The 26,657-nt window shown below is 47.5% G+C and overlaps 2 protein-coding genes, 2 long non-coding RNA genes and 5 other non-coding genes across 11 annotated transcripts; 2 read left to right on the plus strand and 7 right to left on the minus strand.

Moving 5' to 3' along the window:
• Window positions 1–1,003: 1,003 nt before the first annotated feature.
• On the minus strand, window positions 1,004–2,557 carry LOC106990587 (uncharacterized). Its single transcript, XR_009600685.1, has 2 exons — window positions 2,329–2,557; window positions 1,004–1,746 (listed from the first exon to the last, which is right to left on the minus strand). It is a non-coding gene; the product is annotated as an uncharacterized LOC106990587 (long non-coding RNA).
• On the plus strand, window positions 1,382–3,040 carry LOC132659822 (uncharacterized). Its single transcript, XR_009600684.1, has 2 exons — window positions 1,382–1,609; window positions 2,553–3,040. It is a non-coding gene; the product is annotated as an uncharacterized LOC132659822 (long non-coding RNA).
• On the minus strand, window positions 2,186–2,258 carry TRNAV-AAC (transfer RNA valine (anticodon AAC)). Its single transcript has one exon. It is a non-coding gene; the product is annotated as a tRNA-Val (tRNA).
• Window positions 3,041–7,552: 4,512 nt separating the features above from the next.
• TRNAK-CUU (transfer RNA lysine (anticodon CUU)) lies at window positions 7,553–7,625 on the minus strand. The gene has a single exon. It is a non-coding gene; the product is annotated as a tRNA-Lys (tRNA).
• Window positions 7,626–8,051: 426 nt separating this feature from the next.
• On the minus strand, window positions 8,052–8,124 carry TRNAV-CAC (transfer RNA valine (anticodon CAC)). Its single transcript has one exon. It is a non-coding gene; the product is annotated as a tRNA-Val (tRNA).
• A 1,527-nt stretch (window positions 8,125–9,651) lies between these two features.
• Window positions 9,652–20,162, plus strand: TRIM41 (tripartite motif containing 41). Of its 3 annotated transcripts, XM_042250393.1 has the most exons (7): window positions 9,652–11,203; window positions 15,022–15,117; window positions 17,014–17,277; window positions 17,806–17,828; window positions 18,025–18,152; window positions 18,572–18,753; window positions 19,387–20,162. In XM_042250393.1, the coding sequence occupies exons 1-7, from the start codon at window positions 10,394–10,396 to the stop codon at window positions 19,402–19,404; spliced, it is 1,521 nt and encodes a 506-aa protein (XP_042106327.1). In that variant the 5' UTR covers window positions 9,652–10,393; the 3' UTR covers window positions 19,405–20,162. The 3 variants fall into 3 exon arrangements, with proteins under 3 accessions (XP_042106327.1, XP_004008786.3, XP_042106328.1); XM_004008737.4 differs by having other exon boundaries at window positions 17,047–17,277; window positions 18,572–20,162; XM_042250394.2 differs by lacking the exons at window positions 17,806–17,828; window positions 18,572–18,753; window positions 19,387–20,162 and having other exon boundaries at window positions 18,025–18,133.
• An 808-nt stretch (window positions 20,163–20,970) lies between these two features.
• On the minus strand, window positions 20,971–25,525 carry RACK1 (receptor for activated C kinase 1). The gene is given in 8 exon segments (NM_001281479.1): window positions 20,971–21,054; window positions 21,455–21,565; window positions 22,080–22,220; window positions 22,601–22,711; window positions 22,977–23,072; window positions 23,332–23,479; window positions 24,013–24,184; window positions 25,351–25,525. Coding segments are annotated over 8 exon segments (954 nt in total). The 5' UTR covers window positions 25,460–25,525; the 3' UTR covers window positions 20,971–20,988.
• Window positions 23,641–23,719, minus strand: LOC114115069 (small nucleolar RNA SNORD96 family). Its single transcript, XR_003589568.1, has one exon. It is a non-coding gene; the product is annotated as a small nucleolar RNA SNORD96 family (small nucleolar RNA).
• Window positions 25,043–25,110, minus strand: LOC114115077 (small nucleolar RNA SNORD95). The gene has a single exon (XR_003589575.1). It is a non-coding gene; the product is annotated as a small nucleolar RNA SNORD95 (small nucleolar RNA).
• Window positions 25,526–26,657: the final 1,132 nt, after the last annotated feature.

A 26,657-nucleotide genomic window follows, 5' to 3' on the forward strand; every position in this document is an offset into this window, starting at 1 on the left:
AGATAGGCCTGAAGTGTGAGTTTCTACCAGGAAACAAGTGTGCTTTCAAATTGTCAGGGCAGTGCTGAAAGGATAAAGGGGCCAATTTTAAAGGGGCTTCTACTGACCAGCAGCAACAATTTAAGCATCAACAAGAGGATAACTTTATCGTTAATTGAAACAAGATGAAACTAATAAAGCTCTCAAGCCCTATTGACAAGTTAGCATTAAATGTAACCCAAAAGAAATACGATCCACATGAGACAACTTCCTGTGGAGCTTATCACCCAGCCCAGCTGCCTCTTTGGTGTTAACTGTGTTGCAGTGGATTTGTTTATTGTCTCCCCAAGGAAGTCAGAGGATACTCTAACGTTAGCTGAGGCAGGGACCAAAGTCCACCTGGTGAAGAATGACAGGACTGAGTGATGATCCTGGCCTCCCCGAGTCTTGGGTGGGCTTGGAGGGGGTACAGCAAGAGACACTCTGACAGTCCAGAGCCTGGGATGCAGGGACTGTACTGATTTATCTCAAATCAGTCAGTAAAATATGAGGGGAAAAAAAAAAAAAAAGAAATTGAGTGAGCAGGGGAAACTGGGAAAATTCTTCCACATGGGGTCCAAAATTCTTCACTCTTCTAGGGCTCTAAGTTGTACATCTGGACCGTAGCCGTTTTGGTCGGGTTTACATCTGTAAACCAAGCTAAGGCATATGAGTAAGTATTTTTTAAAAAAGCACTGATAAAGATATGGGCATGAGATTGATTTTGTGTCTGTGAAAGTTACGTGAATGCAGGTAACCTAACAAGCTTTGCCATCACGTAGCTAGTTTTGATTATGCTTTGTCTGCATTTATGATGTGAAAGTGCTTTCACTGCCAGGGCCTGGGATTTGATTCCTGGCCTGGCAATTAAAATCTCTCAAGCTGCGCAGCACGACATCCCAACCTTCCACCCCGCCCCCCGCCTCCGCACAACCAACACCCACCCCACCCCCCGCCCCGCCCCAACGCAAAAAGAAAACAAAAAAACCCTGCGACACTTTATTTTAAAAGAATTTGATTTACCACTTAGATATTTTATCTATTTGACTTTCAAGCTTGACAAGTCCGAGGGAAAGAAGTAGTTGCCTCTCGCTCGTGTAAATTGTTGTACCGTCAGGTGTATGAAAGTGTAAACCCCATTTTCCATGCATAGAAGCAGGCTACCCTTCTTCAGAAGTCCACACCGTGTGCCTGTCTGCAGACATCTTTCAGGCCGGGAACTCTGGCCTGGGGACTCCCAAGTACCGCTGGTCTGCTTCTCTGAAGCCTTCGCTGACGTTTTGCCCTTGACCTCTGGAGCCCGTTTCGTAACGCACCCTTGGAGTCGCATAGGCACGCAGCAGATGCGCAGCAAGTGAGGACGGATGAAGAAGGCGGCTGACCGAGACACCTGTGGAGAGGCTGATGTTCTTTTTACTGTTCTATTCTGCCGCTGAAGACGGATGCGTAGGTGCAGGCCGGGAGTGAAACCAGTCAGGATAGAAAAACTCAGACTCGCTCACGGTGGTGTCCCGTAAGGTGAAGGTTGTCGCGCTAATATCCGTCAGCGCTGAGCGGGAACCAGTCACCAGCAGGTCTCTGGCAGAACCAGGTACTTTCTCGGCTAGGCTAACTTGAATTTCTCACGGTGCCCTGTTTCATTCCGCATTCTCCGTCCTTTAGCTCCGTCTGCTACTTCCTCTACCCCACATTTAGTCACCTCGTGTGACGTGTCTGTGGCTCAGTGGCCTCACCTGCAGGAGAGGGAGACACCAACAACAGGACCAGACAGTCAGCGTGATTGTGATAGATGGTGAGGTTATTACTGCTCTTTCTTGGGAACTCTCTTTCCCAGCCTGACTTCCACTATATGATGCCAACGCACTTGTACTCTTTACTATTTCATTTGTCTCTGAGTGGCATTCCTGCCTTCTGATCTTCTAGGATTTTAAGTTCTGTGAAGGATGGCTCTCATGACAGACCACCTTCTTTTGCGCTACAGACCTAGAGATCCGTAATATACTCGCTTGAAGTGAACTGGTAATAGATTGGAAAAGAGAGCGGTAGGATAATACTGTAAAAGCTAAGCATACTTTTACGCACATACATTCCAGGGACAGATGACAGAACTTGACAAATTAACTAGAAGAAAGTGGTTGTAGCTGGGGAAAATAAGAACATTTTTCTTTGTTTCCGCCCGGTTTCGAACCGGGGACCTTTCGCGTGTTAGGCGAACGTGATAACCACTACACTACGGAAACACCTGAAGTTTATCCTTTCCAAATCGCTTATAGAGTATAGTCATTGTCATTGCCCAGGTCCTCCTCCTACCTCACCTGCTGGGTCAGAGCCTTTGGAACAATTCTGCACTAGGACATCGGTCCCCTGGTGGCCCCAGGTAGCAGTGTTTGTCAAACTTGTGGAGCACGACCGGTTGGTAGGTTCTGAAATCAGTCAGGTTCAGCAATTAAAAAACAAAGGCGTGAATGAAAGCAGCGAGCCTCGCCCAAGGGAAGGTAAAACGTGGATAACCCTTTTCATTATCTGTCTTCTAGGGAGACTGCTGATGCTGGATAAGATTGCCGGCAGGAGGAGAAGGGGACGACGGAGGATGAGATGGTTGGATGGCATCACCGACTCAAAGGACATGAGTTTGGGTAAACTCCGGGAGTTGGTGATGGACAGAAAGGCCTAGAGTGCTGCGGTTCCTGGGGTCGCAAAGAGTCGGATACGACTGAGCTACTGAACTGAAGTGAACTGAGGGGGACTGCTGCCGGGTTTAAATTTTCACATAATATGTACTCTGTTGATAGTTACGCTCCAAAGGATTCAAATACAAAGTACATGAGATATGAAAATATTTCTGTCAAAATATACGTTAAATACGAAAAGCAACAATGAAATTAATTTTACATATGCTTTCAGAATAACTATTTCTTAGAAATAATATAAAATTATTAAGAATAAAGGGGAGATTGAAACATATCAAGTTTTAAGTCGATGTTACTTAAATAAAGCTGACATTTTTATTAAATTTTGAAAATGTAGTGAAATCTCGTAAGTACTTTATAAAAATAAAATTCATCAGTCCTAGCATTCGATGCCCAGAATTGGGATGAAATTTAACGTATATTATATGTAGTTTACACATATGCAAACTTAAGAGCAGTATGGATGGTTTAAAATACTGCAAAGTGTTTTTCTGCCACCAGTGCTGGTGGCCAAAGACCAAGGTAACCAGGAATTGGAAAAGAGGCTGAGTCGTACTGAGTGGGGATTCTTAATGTGTGAGTAGGGATTCTGTGACAGGGAAGCCCCTCTCCCCCAAAGCACAGGGCAGGAGACTCTCTTGTCAGAGTCTAGTTCAAGGTTAGCCAGGAGACTGCAAGTGGCTGAATTCATGAACGCGTTACGATTTTCCCTTCCTAAGCCATAATTTGACTTTACCCATTTGTCCTTCCTTTTTTGCACATCTCCACTCCCTTGGCTTCAGTGGAAGTTTTGCTGCTGGGTTTCCTCCTAATCGGACTCCTCCATGTACTTGAGGCCATCTCCCTGAGGGTCAGATCTCAGCTCACACTTGACCCACTCTCCTTCCCTGCATCTGTGACTCCAGCTGTGACTGCTCTCCCCAAGCTTTAGATCCTCCTGCCTTGGACATTTTGGACATGTCCTTTTAGACATCTCCCAACCTGTCCAAGACTGAACTGACTAAACCTCTTTCCTCCCTCCTCTAACAGCCCCAATCTTCAGTATCTGATCTTGGTTATTAACCCATATAAAACAGAAATCCAGGAGACCCCTTTCCTACCCTGAGCACAAACCATACATCCAGCTCCTTTGCCATTTCTCCGGCTGGCTGCTGCCTTGACCCTGGTGCAGGCCCCTTCCTGTCTGGACTCCCCAGCTCCTCTGGAGCTCTTCCAGCTCCTCTCCCCAAGGAAGTCTCACTTCCTTCACACCTCCAGCTCTTCGTTCCTGAAAGAATCCAAAACGTACATCAGAGTCTTTCTGCCTCTTTGGCCTTTAAAGAGCAATACCCTGCATTTGCCTGATGTCTGAACGCCGAGAGCTACATAGGTCACTTACTAGCAGAGGGATCGAAGAAGGCAATGGCACCCGACTCCAGTACTCTAGCCTGGAAGATCCCATGGATGGAGGAGCCTGATGGGCTACAGTCCGTGGAGTCACTAACAGTCGTACACAACTGAATGATTTCACTTTCAATTTTCACTTTCATGCATTGGAGAAGGAAACGGCAAACCACTCCAGTGTTCTTGCTTTGAGAATCCCAGCGACAGGGGAGCCTAGTGGGCTGCCATCTTTGGGGTCGCACAGAGTCTGACACAACTGAAGCGACTTAGCAGCAGCAGAGGGATTACAAACAGTTAAGACCTGGCTTGAGGGGCTTCTGTGGAATGGTGGGAGAGGAGAGAAAAGAAGAAATTGTAGCAAAAAGCTGGGGAGGGTGTGCCCTCAGCTTGTTGGGAGACAGCAAAGAGAAACGTGTATATTTGGACTTCCTCTTAATGAAAAAGTCAGAATCTTTTAGGAATGTTTTCCAGTCCCAGTAAAGGTGGTAAAAAAAAAAAAATCCCTGAAGCAACTTTGCAGATGAATTTGCAAGCTTTTTGCCACACGAAATGCCAAAGTCCAAACTATTTCAACGCTGGCTTGTTTAGACCCGTCGATTCCAAGAAAAGATGGTAGTAACAGTAACTCCCCAGGGATGTGTGAGTTATGACTGTACTAGGCACTCTACCTGTTTTACCAGCCAATTCCTGTCTGCACTGTCTTCAGAGGGCGTCATGCTAAACTCTCCCTAACTCTTCCTTTCCATACACTTCTGAGACTGAAGGTGATAACTATCCTTCACTTAGAAAGTTTAATAAACCAGCTTTATATAATCAGCCGACTTCTGTTGTGGTCTGGTATGTATGTGGGGAGACTTCTACAGATGGAAAATAGAAAATGAGATGAATTTATAGGACTGAGGAACAATAAATGGAAAAGAATGAATTCATGTGAAGTTAAGGAAGAAGCTGGCGACAAGACCTGCTGAAGATGTTCACGTTAGGGTCTTTTTAAAAAAGGGCACTTTAGCTGGAGAGGATGTGACGAAAAGGGAACATTCTTACATTGTTGGTGGGACTATAAACTAGTACAGCCACTATGGAGAACAGTGTGGAGATGCCTTAAAAAACTGGAAACAGAACTGCCATATGACCCAGCAATCCCACTGCTGGGCATACACAATGAAGAAACCAGAACTGAAAGAGACATGTGTACCCCAATGTTCATCAAAGCACTGTTTACAATAGCGAGGACATGGACGCAACCTAGATGTTCATCGGCAGACAAATAAGGAAGTTGTGGTACATATACACAATGGAATATTACTCAACTATTAAAAAGAATGGATTTGAGTTAGTTCTAATGAGGTGGATGAAACTGGAGCCTATTATACAGAGTGAGGTAAGTCAGAAAGAAAAACACCAATACAGTATATTAACGCATATATATGGAATTTAGAAAGATGGTAACGACGACCCTATGTGCAAGACAGCAAAAGAGACACAGATATAAAGAACAGACTTTTGGACTCTGTGGCAGAAGCCGAGGGTGGGATGATTTGAGAGACTACCATTGATTCATGTATATTACCTTATGTGAAACAGATGACCAGTCCAAATTTGATGCATGAAACAGGGCACTCAAAGACATTGCACTGGGACCACCCAGACAGATGGGACGGGGAGGGATGTTGGAGGGGGGATCAGGACCAAGGGACACATGTACACCGGTGACTGATTCATGTCAATGTATGGAAAAAACTACAATATTGTAAAGCAATTCAGTTCAGTTCAGTCGCTCAGTCGTGTCCGACTCTTTGCGACCCCATGAATCGCAGCACGCCAGGCCTCCCTGTCCATCACCAACTCCCGGAGTACACTCAAACTCATGTCCATCGAGTCAGTGATGCCATCCAGCCATCTCATCCTCGGTCGTCCCCTTCTCCTCCTGCCCCCAATCCCTCCCAGCATCAGAGTCTTCTCCAATGAGTCAACTCTTTGCATGAAGTGGCCAAAGTACTGGAGTTTCAGCTTTAGCATCATTCCTTCCAAAGAAATCCCAGGGCTGATCTCCTTCAGAATGGACTGGTTGGATCTCCTTGCCGTCCAAGGGACTCTCAAGAGTCTTCTCCAACACCAGAGTTCAAAAGCATCAATTCTTCAGTGCTCATCCTTCTTCACAGTCCAACTCTCACATCCATACATGACTACTGGAAAAACCATAGCCTTGACTAGATGGACCTTTGTTGGCAAAGTAATGTCTCTGCTTTTGAATATGCTATCTAGGTTGGTCATAACTTTTCTTCCAAGGAGTAAGCGTCTTTTAATTTCATGGCTGCAATCACCATCTGCAGTGATTTTGGAGCCCCCCAAAATAAAGTCTGACACTGTTTTCCACTGTTTCCCATCTATTTCCCATGAAGTGATGGGACCTGATGCCATGATCTTCATTTTCTGAATGTTGAGCTTTAAGCCAACTTTTTCACTCTCCTCTTTCACTTTCATCAAGAGGCTTTTTAATTCCTGTTCACTTTCTGCCATAAGGGTGGTGTCATCTGCATATCTGAGGTTATTGATATTTCTCCCGGCAATCTTGATTCCAGCTCATGCTTCTTCCAGTCCAGCGTTTCTCATGATGTACTCTGCATATAATTTAAATAAGCAGGGTGACAATATACAGCCATGACGTACTCCTTTTCCTATTTGGAACCAGTCTGTTGTTCCATGTCCAGTTCTAACTGTTGCTTCCTGGCCTGCATACAGATTTCTCAAGAGGCAGGTCAGGTGGTCTGGTATTCCCATCTCTTTCAGAATTTTCCACAGTTTATTGTGATCCACACAGTCAAAGGCTTTTGTATAGTCAATAATTAGCCCCCAGTTAAAATAAATTAATAAAGAAAACAAAAAGATAATTTTTTAAAGAACTGTAAAGACCTGTCGAAAGCATATCCTCCAACATGCCTTTCCCCAGAATAATGTGTTTGATAGGTCATCAGTCTTAGAACTCTATAAGTAAAATGTATCATGATTTTAAGATTTAAAAAGGGGGGGGGGGCGGGCATTTTAACATTCCTTTATGTGTGGGGGGAATGTGGAGACTAGGATGTGTAGGGCAACATTTCTCAAAAGATCGACTCAGTATCGAGCTTAAAGAGAATATATTGAACGTGAGGGCTTCAGACTTCGAAATAGGGCCGAGACTCTAAGAGCTCGGAATACTAACCTCAAAATCACCTGGTAAAGTGGTCGCTAATCAGGGGGCCCTGGGGTCATACCGCAGTTTCTGGAGGAGGGTTGTCTCGTAAACAAGGAATTTGTCGCCGGTACTCAGCCTTCACTGTCCCCTTTGAGCTTGGTGCACTCCATCTGTTCTGTAGCCCAGCTACTGGCCATCATCAGCGGGAAGATGGATCCCAGAAGGGTCTGGGTCTGCTGCCCTTACATTGAGATCTTTTATTGTCTCATTTTCCAAAATTAACCGTCGCCCAACGTGGGGCTCGAACCCACGACCCTGAGATTAAGAGTCTCATGCTCTACCGACTGAGCTAGCCGGGCTACAGATAAGAGTGCACCTCCTGTCCCAGGAGACCAAAATCCAGCAAGGATGCAGATCACTAAACAACTACAAAAGTACTATGGAGCTCCTACTGTGCGCCTGGCGAAGGGATCTGAAATCTACACCCTCTCGACGTGGGATAGCTCGCCATGCAGGCTTCTGAGGGGAAGAGCAAGGAGATTAGCTGAGGTGCCAGAACCGAATTTCCATTGGAGCAGAGTATTGCCTGCTACAGTGCCGCTTCACTGCCTGTCTCCGAGAAACAGAAATACAGGTAAACATACACACACACACACACACACACACACACACACACACACACACACACACTTTTGATGTGACGGTCTTCACTCCAGGACGCGAGAGAGATAGTGACTAAAATTGAAAAGTAAAAAAAAAAGAAAATAAAATGGAAAAGTAAGCCATGTTTCCGCCCGGTTTCGAACCGGGGACCTTTCGCGTGTGAGGCGAACGTGATAACCACTACACTACGGAAACGCCCACAACAACTCTCTCGCTGATTACTCCCTGAATCTACACATGGCCCCTACTGGTCAGGACAAGATAAGACAAGATTCCAAAGGGACATGGGGCTCCCTTTAGGGGCCGTCTGAACCACGTTCAGGTCTGGTGGTCCCATTTATCTGCCACAGTAGCGTTTGCAGCTCCTGGCACGGCCTAGTACATAGTTTATGCACGAAGATTCGTAGTTTGGGCGCGTTCTGACCACCATTTTATAAAGCACATGTCATTTTGGAGTTTCCACAAGAGGTGAGAAGCGCCTCGAGATCAGGGTCAATTCTGCGTGCCCAGTTCTGGCATTGCGCAGCGCCCAACACTCACTAGAGAGTCCCGTAACTTTCCCTGCTGTCCAAAAAAAATTTTTTTAATTAAGCAAGATCATGTTTTTTAAAAACATCAAGTATTATTTCTATCGCACAAACAAACAATCCATTTGGCTGAGATGCTCCAGGTACCACAGCAGCATCTTTACCGATACCGTTCTACATCCTAGCTAGGATTCTCTCAAGTAAAACCCAATGCCGCAAACCCAGTTTGAGCCCCTGCTCTTACACTGGGACTCCACGAAGACAGACCTCGAAGTATTCTGGGCGTGGAGCACGCGCGGTGCACAGCTCAGAAAGAGCTGAAGGACTCAATAGCACTTGGGGGGTGGGAAACAAAATTATTTCTTTTTTCTTTAAGGCAATACATTGACTTGGTTCAAGTTCAAAAGAGACAGAACGACATTTACAGAAAAGTGTCCTAGATACACTAATATTCATCCAGAGATAGACAACAACGATGATAATGATGGATAGCTAAACCTTATATCTCATTTACTGTGTGCTAGGCAATATTATAATAGTTTTGCACAACAGTAATTTCACTAAACCCTCTGAGATAGGAACTACCCTTTATGAATTAGCACAGGATTCTGGTGGCTCAGAGGTTAAAGCATCTGCCTCCAATGCTGGAGACCCGGGTTTGATCCCTGGTGTTGAGCAGTACTCTTGCCTGGAGAATCCCATGGACGGAGGAGCCTGGTAGGCTACAAGTTCACGGGGTCGCAGAGTCGGACACGACTGAGCGACTTCACTTAGTCACTTATAAAGCTAAACATCCCATCCCTTTCCCTTGTTTACAATTATACTCTATAGATTGTTTAGCACCTTGGTTTTTTCATTTCATTTGTACATTTTGGGGAGGATTCCCTTTTTTACATCTGAAGTGTTCCACTGTGTGAATGTGCATGTCATGATTTGCTACTGTTCCTTTACCGATGGCAGTTAAGAAAGTTCATCTAAACGAAGCGACAGTGACCGACGGTAGTTTCTACAAAGTGTGTGGAAATGCCAACTACAGCTGGGAGGATGGGAGGGGTCTCCGGTCCCACCTCCACCGCACTTCTACAGACCCCGCCCCCTAGTCAGTCTCGGACCGACTCTCGGAGTCTTCAAACAACAAAGTCCTTCGCCTAGATGGGCCGGAAGTACTTCAGGGTTCTCACCGACACCCGCCCTTCCCATTTCCGGTATCGGCCGTGGGGAGTTCCTGCTGCAGTTCTCCGTGTCCGGTCGGTAGGATGGCGCTGGGCCGATACGGTCATAGCATAGAGAGTAGACGGGTGCCAAGCCCTTCCAAGGTCCCCCGAAATTTATCCCCAGTGGCGGGCGATGGGGGAGGCCGGGCTTTCAGTTTCGTCTGCGTTCCCCACTCCCTCGCATTACAGAGTCGTACGCCTCCGTCCTTTTAGGCCTCCCTCCCTGTTCCTGAGTGCCTGCTAGAGCGTCGCCTCACCGTTTCCTGTCATCTGGAGACCCGGGGCGGGGAAGCGGGGGCAGAAAGGGGCGTAGCGTGACCTGGGAGGGAGCTCGCGATCTTGGGTGGTTAGCAGCACCGGAAGTGTTAGGGGAGGCCGGAAGTGAGGGGGCGGAGCCAGGAAGTGAGGAGGGGCGGGGGTTTATGAGGAGGCCAAGGGAGCGTTGGGGCAGATTTGCACTCAGGGCCACCTGAGGGACTTGGCGGTATCGCTCAGCTCTGTCCCCTCCCCTTTCAGGGACTCGGTTGTGGTCTGGGAGTAGGGAACTCTGTGTGCAGGGGTGTGTTGTCGGGAGGACATTTCTTTGGCTGCGCTTGAGGCGAGGTGTGGAGGGGCAGGGCTGGGGGTGGGGCTGGGTCGTCAGGGAGTCTGAGAGGGAAGACCCCCCCGCCCCCCGCCCCCACCACTCACCACCCGTCTATACTGGCTGACTGGACACTTAAGATGGCTGCCGTTGCCATGGCACCCAACCCTGTGCAGACCCTTCAGGAGGAGGCGGTGTGCGCTATCTGCCTCGATTACTTCACGGACCCCGTGTCCATCGGCTGCGGGCACAACTTCTGCCGAGTGTGTGTAACCCAGTTGTGGGGAGGGGAGGATGAAGAGGACAGAGAAGAGTTAGACCGGGAGGAAGAGGAGGAGGATGCAGAGGAGGAAGAAGTGGAGGCTGTGGGGGCCGGTGGGGGTTGGGACACCCCTATGCGCGATGAAGACTATGAGGGCGACATGGAGGAGGAGGTCGAGGAGGAAGAAGAGGGTGTGTTCTGGACCAGTGGCATGGGCGGATCCAACTGGGACAACATGGACTACGTGTGGGAGGAGGAGGAGGAGGAGGAAGACCTGGACTACTACTTGGGGGATATGGAGGAGGACCTGAGGGGAGAGGAGGAGGAGGACGAGGAGGAAGTGCTGGAGGAGGACGAGGAAGAGGAGCTAGATCCCGTCACCCCACTGCCCCCGCCTCCAACTCCTCGGAGGTGCTTCACCTGCCCTCAGTGCCGCAAGAGCTTTCCTAGGCGGAGCTTCCGGCCCAACCTGCAGCTGGCCAACATGGTCCAGGTGATTCGGCAGATGCACCCAACCGCTGGTCGGGGGAGCCGTGGGAACGAGCAGGGCATTTGTCCCAAACACCAAGAAGCCCTGAAGCTCTTCTGCGAGGTGGATGAAGAGGCCATCTGTGTGGTATGTCGAGAATCCAGGAACCACAAACAGCACAGCGTGGTGCCATTGGAGGAGGTGGTGCAGGAGTACAAGGTGAGAGTAGAAGATGGGAGTTTAGTTGGGGTGGAGAAGAAGTAAGAGAAACTGGGGAAAGGAAATGGTGTCTTTCCCGTCCAGAGATCCTCGTGCACTGTTGAGCTGATTCTCCTTACCTAAGCACTTACTGGCACCAGGATGGTTAGAGTGAGAAGGATCCTGGACACAGACAAAGTAGACACTGTGGAGAAGACCAGGGAAGACTGGCTTCCTCAAACGAAATCTGGTGATGTCATATCACTGGACTTTGTCTCTTGGGGAAAAGCCACTGCTGTTTTGCACTTCACTGTCCCTAAGTTATAGAAATGCAAGTGACAAGCCCTTAGGGCTTTACCACCCGTCTTATTTAACTGTGAATGACTCTTAAAACTCTATCCCTGATTAAAACCTCTAGAAATGGGAAGAACTTGCTCAGTCATAAAGTCCTGGCCGACTCTTTGCGACCCCATGGACTGTAGCCTGCCAGGCTCCTCTGTCCATGGAATTTTCCAGGCAAGAATACTGGAGTGGGTTGCCATTTCCTTCTCCAGGAAAGAGCTTGGGCCTCAAATAATAAGGTGTTCTGAGGAACAGAAGTGTGTATTGACTACTAGAATCAGACTCATATGCTCTGCTCTTGTTCTAATGGGTTCCCCACCCACTCCAAGATATGGCTTTGTTTTCTCCTTGCGGAATCATTCTTTCGTACTGGCCAGCACTTCTTACCTTTCCTGGGTATTTAAAAAGAGGGATAGGCTTTTAAGTCAGAAGATCTGGCCCTTAGTCTCTGAATGTCTTTGAACTTTATAATTTCTCCAGGATTAAAAGTTAATGTTTACTGAACACTTACTATGTACCCCTGCACTGTACTAAGCACTTTTTCTTGGACTGTCTCATTTAAAATTGAAAACCTGTGAGTTTGCTGTGGTTTGTATTCCCGTTTTACAGATTGGGAAACGGAAGGGAAACAGAAACAGAGAGATGTAAGTAATATACACACAGGGCCACACAGTTCCTCGTAACTACACCGCCTCCCCCCGCCCCGCCTTTCCTGGCCTATACTGTTTTACAACATCACCACTATTTAGATGTCTGTTGTTTGATTTTTCTGACATGTGACTTTTCTTCTCGAAGTTTGATTCTAATTTAGTTAACATCTTTTCGGACACAGGTAAAGGAGATTTGTGTGTGAGATAGCTGGTAGAAATAACATTTACCGAAGGGCCAGATGGTTTGTAGAAGTGGAACCAGGAGGAGAGGGTAGCTGCTTCTGTGTAGTCTGCACAGAGCTTTTCTGTTTTATGACCTGTGTTTTCATAATCTTCTCCTGATTTGTACAGTAACTTCATTTGGGTTTTATTATCATTACTCCAGTTTCAGAGTAAGATGTCTAGAGCTTCTCAGCTGGGAGTGGTATGTACAGTTAAGACAAATATACACCCCTTATGACAAGTAACTGTTCCTCCCACAGAGTGATTGTCAAACCTGGCTGATTGTTCCAGTTATTAGTGGAGGTTTTCAGAAGTACGGTGGGCCCTACCATCATTGATTCTGAATCACTGACAAGGGAGGGTTATCTTTAGAAAGCCCAGGCTACTATGGAAATCACTGCACTGGTACTACCACCTGCCTTTTAGGCCCTACATTATTAGGGGACATTGTGAGCTCCTTTTGTCCTTCCCTTTTGTATCCTCTTGGCTTCTAGTTACCTGTACCCATCAATGTGTAGTCACTTGGTTAACTGGATCCCAGGGTGGCATATCCATGGGGCATTCCATCCCTTCTCCACCCTCTCCTTGCAGAACTCTTCTGAAGAACTTCTGAAACTGGATTTTAATTTGTGTTAGCCATAGCTTTTGAATGCCAGCCCAGTAGAGCTCTGCAATTTGAAGAGGCCACTAAACACAAAGTCTGACATTAACTGATCAGTAAATGTAAATACATACATTTTATTATGTCCAACTAATTTTTTGAGTCTCCTCTTCTAAATTACAGGGTATTTTACAGGCAGGTAGTTTCTTTTCAGATACACACACTAACTAGCACTAGCTTGGCACAGTGTTGTTTTGTAGAAATATTTCTTTATTGAATAGGTAATAATGCACAAATGATATATAAATAAAGCTTCAAAAAAAGTTAAAGGTTCTTGAAAATTTCTCTTAAATGGTACTCTATTTGGATTCGTGTAGGAATTTTTTGTCCATAATTTAGGAAAAATATTAAATAAGAAATATAAGCATAAATGTTGAATTAATAGAGTTGAAATTATTGACCCTACTGGAAAAAAATAGAAAATAATGGCAAAAGGCAAATTTTTGTGTTGTTTATGCTATTTTTATGTTATGGATTGATTGTAATTTTATTATGATTTTTTTTTCAACTATTTAACCTTGCAATGACTACCTTTTGTGCACTGGGTCAGTAACCTCTTTAGATCAAGGGTCATTATCAGATTGTCATTGGGAGCTTAGGCCTGGGTAGGGAATTCTAGATAACATTTAGTACTGATCTTTTGTTCTGTGTCAGACATTGTGCTAAGCATCATGTCCACAAGGTAGATTCTCTTATTCCTAGTTCCCTTTTTAAGGTGAGGTAACTTGAAGCATGGTCACTTGCCTGCATTCAGGTTCAGATCTGAGTCTAGGTGTGAGCTCTTCTAGGCTGTATTACCCCCCAAGGAAAAGGAGGTAGAAAGGCAGAAGTAGTAGAAGGCATAAAAAAGGAAAGGGCACAAAAACCAGGGTTATCCATTCTGGTCTTTAAAGCACAAGATTCTGTTACAAACGATTAGAACACAGAGCTCAAGTGCATTTTTGTTGCACGAGTTAAAACTTTAGGAGGAAAGTGTATTTGTCTTCCATTTAGCAAGTAATTGAGTGGGAGAGAAGCATAGAAATTAAAATAAATGGGGTCCATGCTCCCATGAGCCTGTGTGTCTTAGGGACAGAACACATGTAAGTGACTACAGTGCAGGGAAGTATTATAAAGGTGTATTCATGTTCCTTGGGATCACAGAGGAAGTTGAGGGTGGAGAGCATCAGGGCCATGGACGGGGAGCATCAGGGGCATGGACAGGTAGCTGGGTTTTAAAGGAAGAATGCCTTGGGCTAAGTGTAGAAGGGCAGTCCCAGACAGAGGGAGTAGCATGGATAAAAGTATGGAATTATGCTCAGGAAAAGACTAGAAGTTTTATGTGACTAAAACTAAAGATTCTGTGTGCAGGAGGTATAGGAGGGGAGCTAGAAATGAAGGTGCAATGAGAGCCTCATATATTGCAAGTCATGGAGAACTGTTGAAAGATTTTTAGCATAGGCATAAAATCATCAGAAAAGTATTTAGAGTTGAAAATTATAAGGAAGATTGCTTATGAGAAGGAAGGGACCATATGTAAGAGCATTCATATGGAAAGACTGTGCATTGAGGGGCTCAAGCCATGTTCACTCCCAACTCTTGAGTGTGGTGCTGTGTAGTCATCAGGATCCTACCTTTATTATTTTGACCAGGCCGAGTGGCATGCCGGATCTTATTTCCCTGACCGGGGACTGAACCTGTGCCCTGTGCAGTGGAAGTGCAGAGTCTTAACTGCTGGACTGCCAAGGATGTCCCAGAATCTTAACTTGTAGACTTTGTACATGAGTTCAGGAGGAGGGTTGAAAGCCTTTGTCATCATCTGAAGAGAAGAAAGGGGAGGAAGGGAATTTGATGCTCATTTAATACCTGTAATGGGTATCAGGCTTTGAGCCCAAACCACTGCAGGTAGAATGGGGGATATGGCCTTTGAGGGCACGTGCTTCTCCTGTCCAAGACCTCTAACTTTCCTTTCTCCATCTCTTTAGGCCAAACTGCAGGGGCATGTGGAACCGCTGAGGAAGCACCTGGAGGCTGTGCAGAAGATGAAGGCCAAGGAGGAGAGGCGGGTGACAGAGTTGAAGGTGAGTGAATGTCCTTGACAGGGCTGACTGACTGTTTCTGTGGTTAGAACAGGAAAGATGGGCTCTCACAAGTGGTGACTGGATCCTCTGAAGAGGGACAGCCAAGGCCTGGGAGAGAAGTAGACACCTTCTTGGGTGTCTGTGAGGAGAGGGGTCTTAGCAGCTCAAAGAAAGAGTTAGTCGTTCATTTGTATCCAACTCTGCAATCCCATGAACTGTAGCCCAACAGACTCCTCTGTCCATGGAATTCTCCAGGCAAGACTACTGCAGTAGGTTGCCATTCCCTTCTCCAGGGTATCTTCATGACCCAGGGATTGAAACCAGGTCTCCTGCATTGCAGGCAGATTCTTTACCATCTGAGCCACCAGAGAAGCCTTAGCAAATCAAGAGGCATGTTTATTCCTAGGTTCCAAAATGGAATGAAATAGGTTTAGCTTGGAGAGGGCTGGTCCCTGGCTCAAGGTTGCAGAGCAGGTTTACCATCCCAGACACTTAACCCTAGACCTGCTGCCCCATACCATCACTCCAGATAGCACAGAGGACAGAAGAGGGCAAGGCAAACTTCACATACCAGCTGTCAGAGAAGCTCCAGGTTCCAAGACAGATGTCAGGTGGTGGGCAAGGCATGAGTGGAGGAATGTCAGCATTATAGAGACCTATTATCTTCTAGTCTGGTGTTTTTCAGCCTTTTTTCTTTATTGCTTACGCCTCCCCATGGAGTATATTTTCCCCCTAATTCCAGCCCTTTACTCCTGCCTCTTTTTGTAAAGCTGGTAGGCACTGGAATGACCTGGCAATGAGCTTTGGACACCAAGCCAGGGCATCCCTCCTATCTGACGTCGCCCCCATCTCTCCAGTGCCTGCCATCCTGGCAGGGTGGCTGAGCCTTGCCACTTTCCAGGACCCATGCTCATTCATTGCCACCTATACATTAGGGACTTTGTTGCTGGGCACCTAGTGGGAATCTTGAGTCTGGGAGTCAGGGATTTTCTTGCTTCTAGCCTGCTGCCCAAATTGAGATGTTGGGCTCCTGGGGTGCAGCGGTGTCAGGAACTGAGTTTCACTGGGATAGAGAGTGAAACTATTTTCTTCACATACTTGACCAGCCAGGACTTCCCTGCATACTCTGGCCTTTTAATTCTTTTTACATACCCTTAAGAATGTCTCCAGCTTATATCTGGGTAAAAATTGTGCTGATCATCCAGGGTTGCCCTTCCGAGGCAAATGGGGTGGGAATGGGTAGAGGTCTTCTCTCTTTATATATTAACATTATCTACATAATATTTTTGATTTTGCCTCATGGCCCATAAAGTGTAAAATCGAATCTGACCCTTTATGGAAAATTTACTGACATCTGACCTAGAAGGATTGGGTGACCTTCCCATGGTCATTAGTGGAATAGCCAGGACCCTGATTTTGTATCTTGATTCCTGAATTTTTTATTTATTTCAAAAACTTCTCACCAAGCACCTACTTGGTAGTCGGCACTGTTCCAGGGTCTGAGGATCCTGTGGCAACAGAGCTTACAGAGCAGTGGGGAAAGAGGATTTTTAAAGATACTCCAATGTAAATATAACTTTTCAAATTGAGGCATATGCCACGAGAAGATACGATATTTATGTAAGTGACCCTGATTTAGATCTGGAAGAGAGAGAAGACTTTTCTCAGGAATATTTAAGCTTAGACCTGAAGAGTCAAGTAGCCAAGGTGTAGATAAGCGTTGCAGGCAGTGGTTGGTGGGTTTGGGACCATTGTGCCAGGAGCATGCTAAAGCCTGCTAAAGCCAGGAGATGGGGAAGGGGTCAGGGGCTCTTTTCCATTCAGAATGTAGGGCTCCTTTGCCTTGGATTGAGGGGCAGCAGTTACCAAATTGGAGGTTTGTTTCTGTGTGTTGAGGTGGTATCCACCATCCCCTTTGCATCATCCCAGAGCCAGATGAAGTCAGAGCTGGCAGCTGTGGCCTCAGAATTTGGTCGGCTGACACGATTTCTGGCGGAAGAACAGGCAGGGCTAGAGCGGCGCCTCCGAGAGATGCACGAAGCTCAGCTGGGGCGTGCAGGAGCAGCAGCCAGCCGCCTCTCAGAGCAGGCTGCCCAGCTGAGCCGCCTGCTGGCTGAGGCCCAGGAGCGAAGCCAGCAAGGGGGCCTGCGGCTGCTCCAGGTAAGCAATGGCCCCTTCCTTGTCCACCCCCCCAGAGCCCTGTGTCAGCTGTATCAGGTGGTGCTTACCAAACACCTGTCCAGAGCTGCCTCTCTTCTCATTGGGAGGAACCCACAATGATTTAACCCAAATTTTTGAGGCTGGAGACAGATTAGTTGATACTGAATGTGGTGTGTGATAAATGTACCTAATGAAAAGAATGAAGATTGTTTGTAAAAGGATTTTAAGAGTTTGGAAAAGAATTTTTGACATTAACATCTTGAAAGATAGGACCAAGTCATATTGTGAAAATTCTTTTACTGGGGCTGTAAATTCTGGTGGGCTCACAGCAGGATGGGTTAAATTAGGCATGAGTCATATGGGTGATTGAGATGGATGCGTGTTTATCAAAGGCCTTGTATATGCTTTCTCACTCACTGTCCAAGTTCAGTTCTTTCTCTGGCTGGAATCAGATGGGGAGAAGGGAACCATCCCTGTGCAGCTGACTCTCTGTTTCTTTCTCCCTCTCCCTCTTTTTGTTATTCCCAGGACATCAAGGAGACTTTCAATAGGTGTGTTCTCACCCTTTATCCTTTGACCCAATGGCATCTGGTTCCCCATCCCTGCATCTCTTGGATATCCCGCTCCTCTCCTTCCTTCCCCAGGACCTGAGTTTCTGCCTCCTGGACCCTCTCCTTCCCCTCAGCTTCTGCTCTTCCCTCTGGGGGAATATCATGGTCCCACCCCCTGCCCGGTCCCCTTCTCCAGGTGTGAAGAGGTACAGCTGCAGCCCCCAGAGGTCTGGTCCCCTGACCCGTGTCAACCCCATAGCCATGACTTCCTGACAGACGCCATCGTGAGGAAAATGAGCCGGATGTTCTGTCAGGCTGCCCGAGGTAGGGAGGTCACCTGTTCGACCTTCCTTTGCCTTCCCCTTCACAGACCTGAGATTGGGTTCTGAGGGAAAGTTGGGCCCTGGGGGAATGGGTGCTGAAATTGGAGCAGGATAAAGGCAGGCCAGTTGGGGCTTCAAGCTGAGAGCAGCATTTTTGTTCTAGCCCAGGTGGGTGTTAGGGAGTAAAAGCAGGACCAGAGGGAAAACCTGTCTGGTGTCCTGAAAACAGTGGGGAAAAAAAGTGGAGCCCCTAGGAACTTGAGCCCAGACTCTGTTGGGGCAGGGAGCTGAAGACAGCTGGATGGTGGGGAGGTCAAGAGGTGAAGGGGGAGGGCAGCAGGAAAGGCCAAACTTTGGAGTTAGCCACCAACAGGGAGCAGTCGTTCCAGCCCTGGCGTATTTGTCCTCCCTCCTCCCAAGTGGACCTGACGCTGGACCCTGACACGGCTCACCCGGCTCTGATGCTGTCTCCCGACCGCCGGGGGGTCCGCCTGGCAGAGAGGCGGCAGGAGGTTGCTGACCATTCCAAGCGCTTCTCGGCCGACTGCTGCGTGCTGGGGGCCCAGGGCTTCCGCTCTGGCCGGCACTACTGGGAGGTAGAGGTGGGTGGGCGGCGGGGCTGGGCGGTGGGTGCTGCCCGTGAATCAACCCATCATAAGGAGAAGGTGGGCTCTGGGGGGTCCTCTGTGGGCAGTGGGGATGCCAGCTCCTCTCGCCATCACCACCGCCGCCGCCGCCTCCACCTGCCCCAGCAGCCCCTGCTCCAGCGGGAAGTGTGGTGTGTGGGCACCAATGGCAAACGCTACCAGGCACAAAGCTCAACGGAGCAGACACTGCTGAGCCCAAGTGAGAAACCACGGCGGTTTGGCGTGTACCTGGACTATGAGGCTGGGCGCCTGGGCTTCTACAATGCAGAGACTCTGGCTCATGTGCACACCTTTTCGGCTGCCTTCTTGGGCGAGCGTGTCTTCCCTTTCTTCCGGGTGCTCTCCAAGGGCACCCGCATCAAGCTCTGCCCTTGATCAGCCTGCCACCCGCATGGGCCCCTCTGGTTAGCACTAGGGGGGCGGGTGGTGGTGGAAGGTGGCCCATTAAGTTTGGGGGCTAAAATGCTCCCGTTCTTGCGTTGCTTCATGCTCCTTTGACCCCAGGCCCCTGCTTCTACTTCTAGGAGTCTAATAAACTCTCCTAGCCTCCAGCTCAGCTTTCTCTCACCTACTGGGTCTGTTCAACAGGTCTGCATGGGTCCCTGATGACAACAGCTGCCTGGTGTTCCCTTCCTGTCTGCCCAGGGATCTGAGTTTTTGAGTAGGGGATGACGGGAGGTTGTAATCTCATTACTAAACTTCCCTTTCCCCATTCCTGTTCAACTTTCATGTCAGTTCTGAGGCTGGAGGATTTGGGCAAGACTCATGACAGCCCTCATTCCATTTTCTGATGCAAATTTTAGCTAAGGGATTTGGAAGCTTTTTTGGGGGAGGCAGGCTGGGAAAAGGGTAGAGCTGGATAATCAACAGTCTACTCTCTGGGGGAAGTAGGAAGGATTCTAATTTTCCTTCCATCCCCAATTTCTACCTCCATAGACTGGCCAGAATTTAGCTTCAGTGAGATCTGGAATGGTCGACATGATGGAAACTACATACATCATCCAATTATTTCTTCCCCCTTCCTTTTTCAGCACTAATCTAGGAGCAAGGCTCCTCCCCCACCCCAATCCCTCAGGTCTTTTCACCGCCAGGCTCCTTTCCTTTTCTGTAAAATCCCCTTGTCAGTTTCCAGCCTCTCTTCATGTGCTTAGTTCCCTCCATTTGGTGAGCCCTGGAGGGGAGCCTTGGGACAGGGATTTGAATCCCTAGGAGAGCCTTGGGCAGAATCTATTTTTCTAGTAACCCTTTGCCTTCTGTCACTTATCAGCTTTTGTCCTCTGCTTTGATGGCTGAGGTCAATTTTATGCTCCTGGGAGAAAAGGAAGATGGGTTGTGTTGTGGAAATAAAAACTATTTGCTGCTTTTGTGGAGTCCATTCCTTTAGAGAGTAAGGTGTTGCTAGTGGTAAACAATCTGCCTATCAGTGCAAAAGAAGCAAGAGATGTGGGTTCAATCCCTGGGTGGGGAAGATCCCCCAGGGAAGGAAATGACAACCCAGCGACAGGAGCCTGGGGGGCAGTAGTCCATAGGGGTTGGAAACCAGAGTCGGACATGACTTGAGTGTGCATACACACACAAAGCAGACGCGACAGAATGGAGGAGTGGTTAATTAGATCTTGTTAGATGTGACTGTTTCAACAGAGTGAGGTATAAATCCTACCACCCTCCATCTGGGTCTTCCGCCTAGCTTATTATTGGCAGGCTCCTCAAGTCTACTTCAAGATCATCTGCCACTTCTTTTCTACCACTGCTTGAGGCTTTGGTTTTCCTAACAATCTCCATACTGTGGCCCTATGCCCAAGACTCAGGCACACTACATCTCCAGTCTTTTTATGTATCTAGTTGGAAGTCAAAGAAGTCTTACTGCCATTATGAGTTAGAGGGTATATATACAGGAGACCTCAATGTGCCACGCATCTGTCATTTAGCTGCCACCTGAGGAAAAGCCACCATCTCCAGATGTAAAATTAGGTGTAAAATTACACCTAATTTTAAATATCTATGTAAGGTGAGTACAAAGGAGTCCTTGCCTTAAAGGACTAAAACAAAACCTTTTTAATCAAAGCCCCAGTTTGATGTAGACTAAGCTAACATGATGAGTCTCAAAAAGTTTTCAGAGAAAGACACTATAAAAGTCAGAAAACCAGTTTTGTTTTTTTTTTAATTTTTAAAGCTCTGCCATATTTGTTTCTAGCGGGTGCCGATGGTTACCTGCCACACTCGCACCAGGTTGTCTGTGTAGCCAGCAAACAGTGTCTGCAAGGGAGAAATGACAACATTAAGTTAGAGCCATGCAATTCTACAGTCCTGTTAGTGCAACAAAGATTACCCTTGTTTTAAGATGCCCACTCTTCTGCTATTCACAGGTGATTGATTATTCCTAGAGGAAGCAACAGCTGGTCGTAAGGATTCACAGGTTGTAAACTGATCAAGTTAACCAAGGTTATAATTGAAGACAAGTAATCACTGTCCCTCCACAATCTTCCTACTGACATTAGCACATGAAGGCTGATCTGTGTTCACTGGCACAGTTATCCAAGTCCCGCCAAAGGCAATCACTTACGTCACTAGTTTTGTTACGTCACTAGTTTTGTAACTGGCTGATGAGCAGAAAGAAAGGTTAAAAGCTGAATCACCAGAGGACAGATCCACTTACCTGGCCATCGGCAGACCAGGCCAGAGAGGTACACTGGGGAGGCTCTGCCTTACTGCTGGTACTGATAACTTCTTGCTTCAGTTCATCTACAATGATCTTGCCCTCCAAGTCCTGGGGAAGGGATAAAACCAGGGCTAAGGACACTCGGCCCTTTCATGCTATTATCAGTTTTTAAAAACCAAAGACAGGTCCCCTCTCAAGTGCCCCTTTGATTGTAATTTAGTAATTCTTAGCAAGAGAATTACTTTCTGCCTCTTTGGGGACCCTTGGCAATGCCTAGAGGCATTATTTGTCACTAGTTTGCTACAGGCATCTTGTGGGGAGTAGAGCCTGGGATGCTATTAAATAATGCACGAGACTGCCTCCCCTCCAACAATGGATTACCCAGACCCAAGTGTCAATTGCACTGAGGTTGAGTAGACTGCTACAATTGGTCTTCGTCCCCCCCCCCCCTTCCAAGAAGTTATAATTCATCCTTCTTGGGTATCCATTGATAGCATGATGGTTCTGGAGTTGTTTAGGAAGTTCAAATCCCAGCAGCAAGTCAGAAGACACACTGAAAAATTACAACATTGCCAAGGCTGGCACAGCCAGGTATCTGGCCTCAATTGCAGCCCACACTCACCCAGATCTTGATGCTAGGACCCGTGGCAGCACAGAGCCAGTAGCGGTTGGGACTGAAGCACAGGGCGTTGATGATGTCCCCACCATCTAGTGTGTAAAGGTGCTTGCCTTCATTGAGGTCCCACAACATAGCCTGCCCATCCTGAGTGACAGGAGAACACCAATCAGAGAAACATGACTTCTTCCACATGTTAATCCCACCCATCTTGCCTCAAGATGCTGCCTTTAACTGATAAAAACTAATTTCATGAGTATCACCAGTTATCTCTTTATGTAAGAGATGATACCACCAACCCTACAAGAACCTGACTTCAAAATGTCATCACTGTAAACTCCAAAATCACAGGATGCTAATCTCATCAACAGCTTTAAGAAACCAGCCTCACATAAGACAATCTCTTAATGCCTTAACTCAGTCTCAAAATGTTTCTGAAGAAACATTTATCCCTCGACTGCTACCCCATTATTTTAAGTATCCAATTGTTCCCCATTGATTAGGGGATTCCTGTGTCTATGAATCACCTTGCCTCCAGAAGCACAGAGGGATCCATCTGGAGAGACGGTCACAGTGTTCAGGTAGCCTGTGTGGCCGATGTGATTGGTCTTCAGCTTACAATTTGCCAAGTTCCATACCTAAAATTGTGGGTCAAAGGTGAAGAACCTGGGCTCTGGATCTATCAAGGTCAAAAAAAGGCATGGCACCATGCTTAAAAGGCATCCCTGGATAGGAGAGCCAATTTCCATTCTATCAGTGACAAAAAAGTCCAAGAATTATTAATCTTGGCCACTTACGGTCAGTTAAGGGACAAAGCTGATTCAAAGTTGATTATGACCAACTGGGAGGTAGTGGGAACACATTCTGGTTGGTAAAGGCCTCACGCCCTGGCTCCAAGCTCACCTTGACCAGCTTGTCCCAGCCACAGGAAACAATAATGGGATTGCTGCTGTTGGGCGAGAAGCGGACACAAGACACCCACTCTGAATGGCTTTCATCCTGCAGAGGATGGAAAGGAAATAAGGAGAAACTGTCTCGTCTTATGAAACTCGAGACCCCACCCTCCCCGCTCAGTTATGTGGGATATATATTCAGTATGTTGACAACCTGTATTCACACTTCCAGAACCCAAACCTTTAAGATAAGATAGAATCCCTTTAGGTTCCAGACGAGGCTTAAAATCACCATATAAAAGCACCAGTTAAGAAGGATGGGGGAAATGTTCAACATATGCTCCCTGCATGTGCCTTTACTTTACCTGGACAGTATATTTGCATACACCCAGAGTATTCCATAGTTTGATGGTTTTGTCTCGGGAGCCAGAGACAATTTGCCGGTTGTCAGAAGAGAAGGCCACACTCAGCACATCTTTGGTATGGCCTACAAATCGGCGAGTGGTGGTGCCCCTGAGAAGGAGGACTTGGTTACTCTCTAGAAAGACTGCAAACATTCTTCCAGTCAGGCTGTTTCCCTGGCCCAATTCCTCACCCAATGGAGCTGCGTTACCCACACCACCCTGGACATGGCTTTGATAAACGGCAGGCCCTTGGCCGAGAATATGCCAGAGAATCCCTTCAGAATTGCAGGACATGTCCTCACTCCCATGTGGGGATTGGCTGACAATGTCATCTGTCATCACCAGGATCCTCCATTATGCCTGACCACCCAAGACTGAGCTCCCAATATACAGTATGTTCAAACATGTTGTCTAGTCCCAAGTGCAGTATCTGATAAAACTGCTAAAACAGACCACTCTTCAGCAATTCTGTGTATCTAATTAAAAGCAACGGGGAGGGAGGCCGAACCACCACAAATATCTTCTCCAGGTACTGTGCCTTACAGTTCCCACTCAAGTACCCAATCACTACCCTGGGAAACCTGATGGTATCTACCTGCTTTCTACCCAGCTTTCCCCCAGTGCCCCAGAGCAGCTACTTGCGTTGTGAGATCCCAAAGGCGAAGGGTTCCATCCCAGGAGCCTGAGAGGGCAAACTGGCCATCTGAGGAAATGACCACATCACTAACAAAGTGGGAGTGACCCCGAAGAGCACGCTGTGGGATACCATAGTTGGTCTCATCTCTGGTCAGCTTCCACATAATGATGGTCTTATCTAAGGGCAGGTTAAAACAAAACAAACAAAAAAAAAGACCCAGTGAAAAAACCCCACGGCTCACCATCTGACCTTCTGGATCATAAACCAAGGGCATTTAGGGGTAGGGAAACTACCTAAAGGCTGAGAGTAGTTATTAGCCAAGTCCAAGTAACTTTAGTCAAGAGTCAAGCAGAGCTAAGTTGCACCCTGAGAATTTAACTCAGGTGTGTGAAACTTTACCAGGTTATGGATGCCCCTTTCGAAAATCTAAAACGATTCCACATCTATTTATTGGGCTTCCCTAGTAGCTCAGATGGTAAAGCATTTGCCTGCAATGCAGGAGACCTGGGTTGAATCCCTGGGTAGGGAAGATCTCCTGGAGAAGGAAATGGCAACCCACTACAGTACCCTTGCTTGGGAAAATCCCAAGAACTGAGGAGCCTGGTAGGCTACAGTCCATGGGGCTGCAAAAAGTCGGAGACGACTGAGTGACTTCACTTCCAGAATGCATGCACACAGCAGGCTGGATATGGAAGAGTAGCTGTGGGCCTCCTGAAACTACTGCTAAAGGATGCAAGAAATACTAGCAATAGAAAATCCACTTTAGGCGCTAAGGACTGGATGCTTTCACTGCAATGTGTTCCACTGAATAAACTTTCCTAGTAAGTGCCATACATGATTGTAGCCTCAGATGAACTATTTTTAAATAGCGTGAACGCAAAAGCAATCGCCAAGAAGTCTCCAAATGCAGTCAGGTACAGAGAGAATGAGAAGGAAAAAAAAAGGGGGAAGAAAGGGCTGCCCCGAAATAGCCGAGAGACTAGACACGAGGTCCGCCTTGGAGTCCACTTTTTAATGAGCAGAGGGTCCGGGCAGCAGCTCAGAAACAGCCTCTGGGTTTCAGCATAGGCACTCAGATGGCATGTTGGGATCATCACGGCGCCGCCCGACCCGAAGGCTCCTGGGCCCACAGATACATACACGGGTTTGAGAGGTAGCGATTAGAAAGGCCCCAGCCTTGCAACCCTCCCGGCAGCCAGCTGTTTCGGGGCTCGCCAAGTCGGGGACGCATCACCGGTTCATCCGCGATGAGGCCTAGGCACAGGTCAACTCACAGCCCACCGGCCCAACCATGTGACGCGCGCAACGACCCCTGCCCCTTAATCCAGCACCTCAGCCCGTACCTCGAGAGGCGGACAATATCATGTCCGGGAACTGGGGAGTGGTAGCGATCTGGGTCACCCAGCCGTTGTGGCCCTTGAGGGTGCCACGAAGGGTCATCTGTTCAGTCATGGCGACGGAGAGTGCGGGTGTCGCCGGAGCGACAAGGATGGAACTGGATAACTCAGAGAGGCGACCCGCACAACCGCTTCCACCGCGGCCCTGCAGAGGAAAAGAGAGAACCGCCCACGCCGGATCCGGAAATACCCGCCCTCTCGAACGAAATGGCGCCCTCCCATAATTCACTTCTGCTCAAGGTGGCAGCGCCATGTAGTTCAAAGGGAGAGATAAAAGAAGACTTCTGGTCCAGACCGTCGTACAACGTAATTTGGTAGCACCGTACAAATTCCCTTATTAAACCAACATGACTGAGTATTTAAAAAGGCTCCTTATGGTAGGGGAATGATGTCTCAAAAGCGTCAGAGAGGAAGTACACGCCCCAGAGCTTAGTAAGGGGAGCCTAGTGGCTTCACTGGCCTTACGTGGCACAGTCTGAACCCCTCCCTTTCCGCTTGGTGGCTCGGAGGGCATCGCAGAGGGAGCTTAATTTCATGGGCACAATTGTGAGTAACGGTGGGCGATGTGAATAATACTATATTAAAATTTCAAAGTAAGCTGCGTTCAGGTGAACTGTTAAACCCTAACAAATTCCATGCGCGGGCGGCGACTCTTCCCTCAAGAGGTTTATTCACTAATGGTGTTGGGTGAAGAAAGACAGTCCACCCAGGACTAAGGCAGGAATGGGTTACAGAGAGGAAAACCGGGAATGAAGGATAAGTTAGTCTGTGGGCTGCTGGACAATAAACCCCGCTCCCGCCTAAGCAGGAGCGTGGAGAGCTCTCGCAGAAACTGAAAGGCTTCAAGAGGAAGGTTGGCTCGGGCAAAACCACCTCATAAAAAGGTCCTTGGGTCTGGGTGTCTAGACGTGCCCAAGTATTTCTTTTCTGTTTGTCACGTGTATTATTTTCTCATGAAATGAGATTGGGAATAATAGTACCTACCTCACACGGTGTGGAGAGTATATTAGATAGGTAAAACACCCAGAGAGACCCCTGGCAAAGCAAATGCACAGAACTTAGTGAGCACCTCTTGGTTACCAGACGCAATTTTAGGTCTTGGGAACATAGCTGTGAACAGGTTAAAAGGGACCTGTTTCTTTGTTTTTTGAGTTTACATCCAATGAGATGGGGGAAAAGAGCTCAAGGGGGAGATTTTTAGCAAAGAAAGATATAGGAGAGATCTTTCGGGATTTATGGGTGGATGTTCCAAT

The sequence above is a fragment of the Ovis aries genome, chromosome 5 (assembly GCF_016772045.2).
Source record: "Ovis aries strain OAR_USU_Benz2616 breed Rambouillet chromosome 5, ARS-UI_Ramb_v3.0, whole genome shotgun sequence".
NCBI classification, from domain to species: Eukaryota; Metazoa; Chordata; class Mammalia; order Artiodactyla; family Bovidae; genus Ovis; species Ovis aries.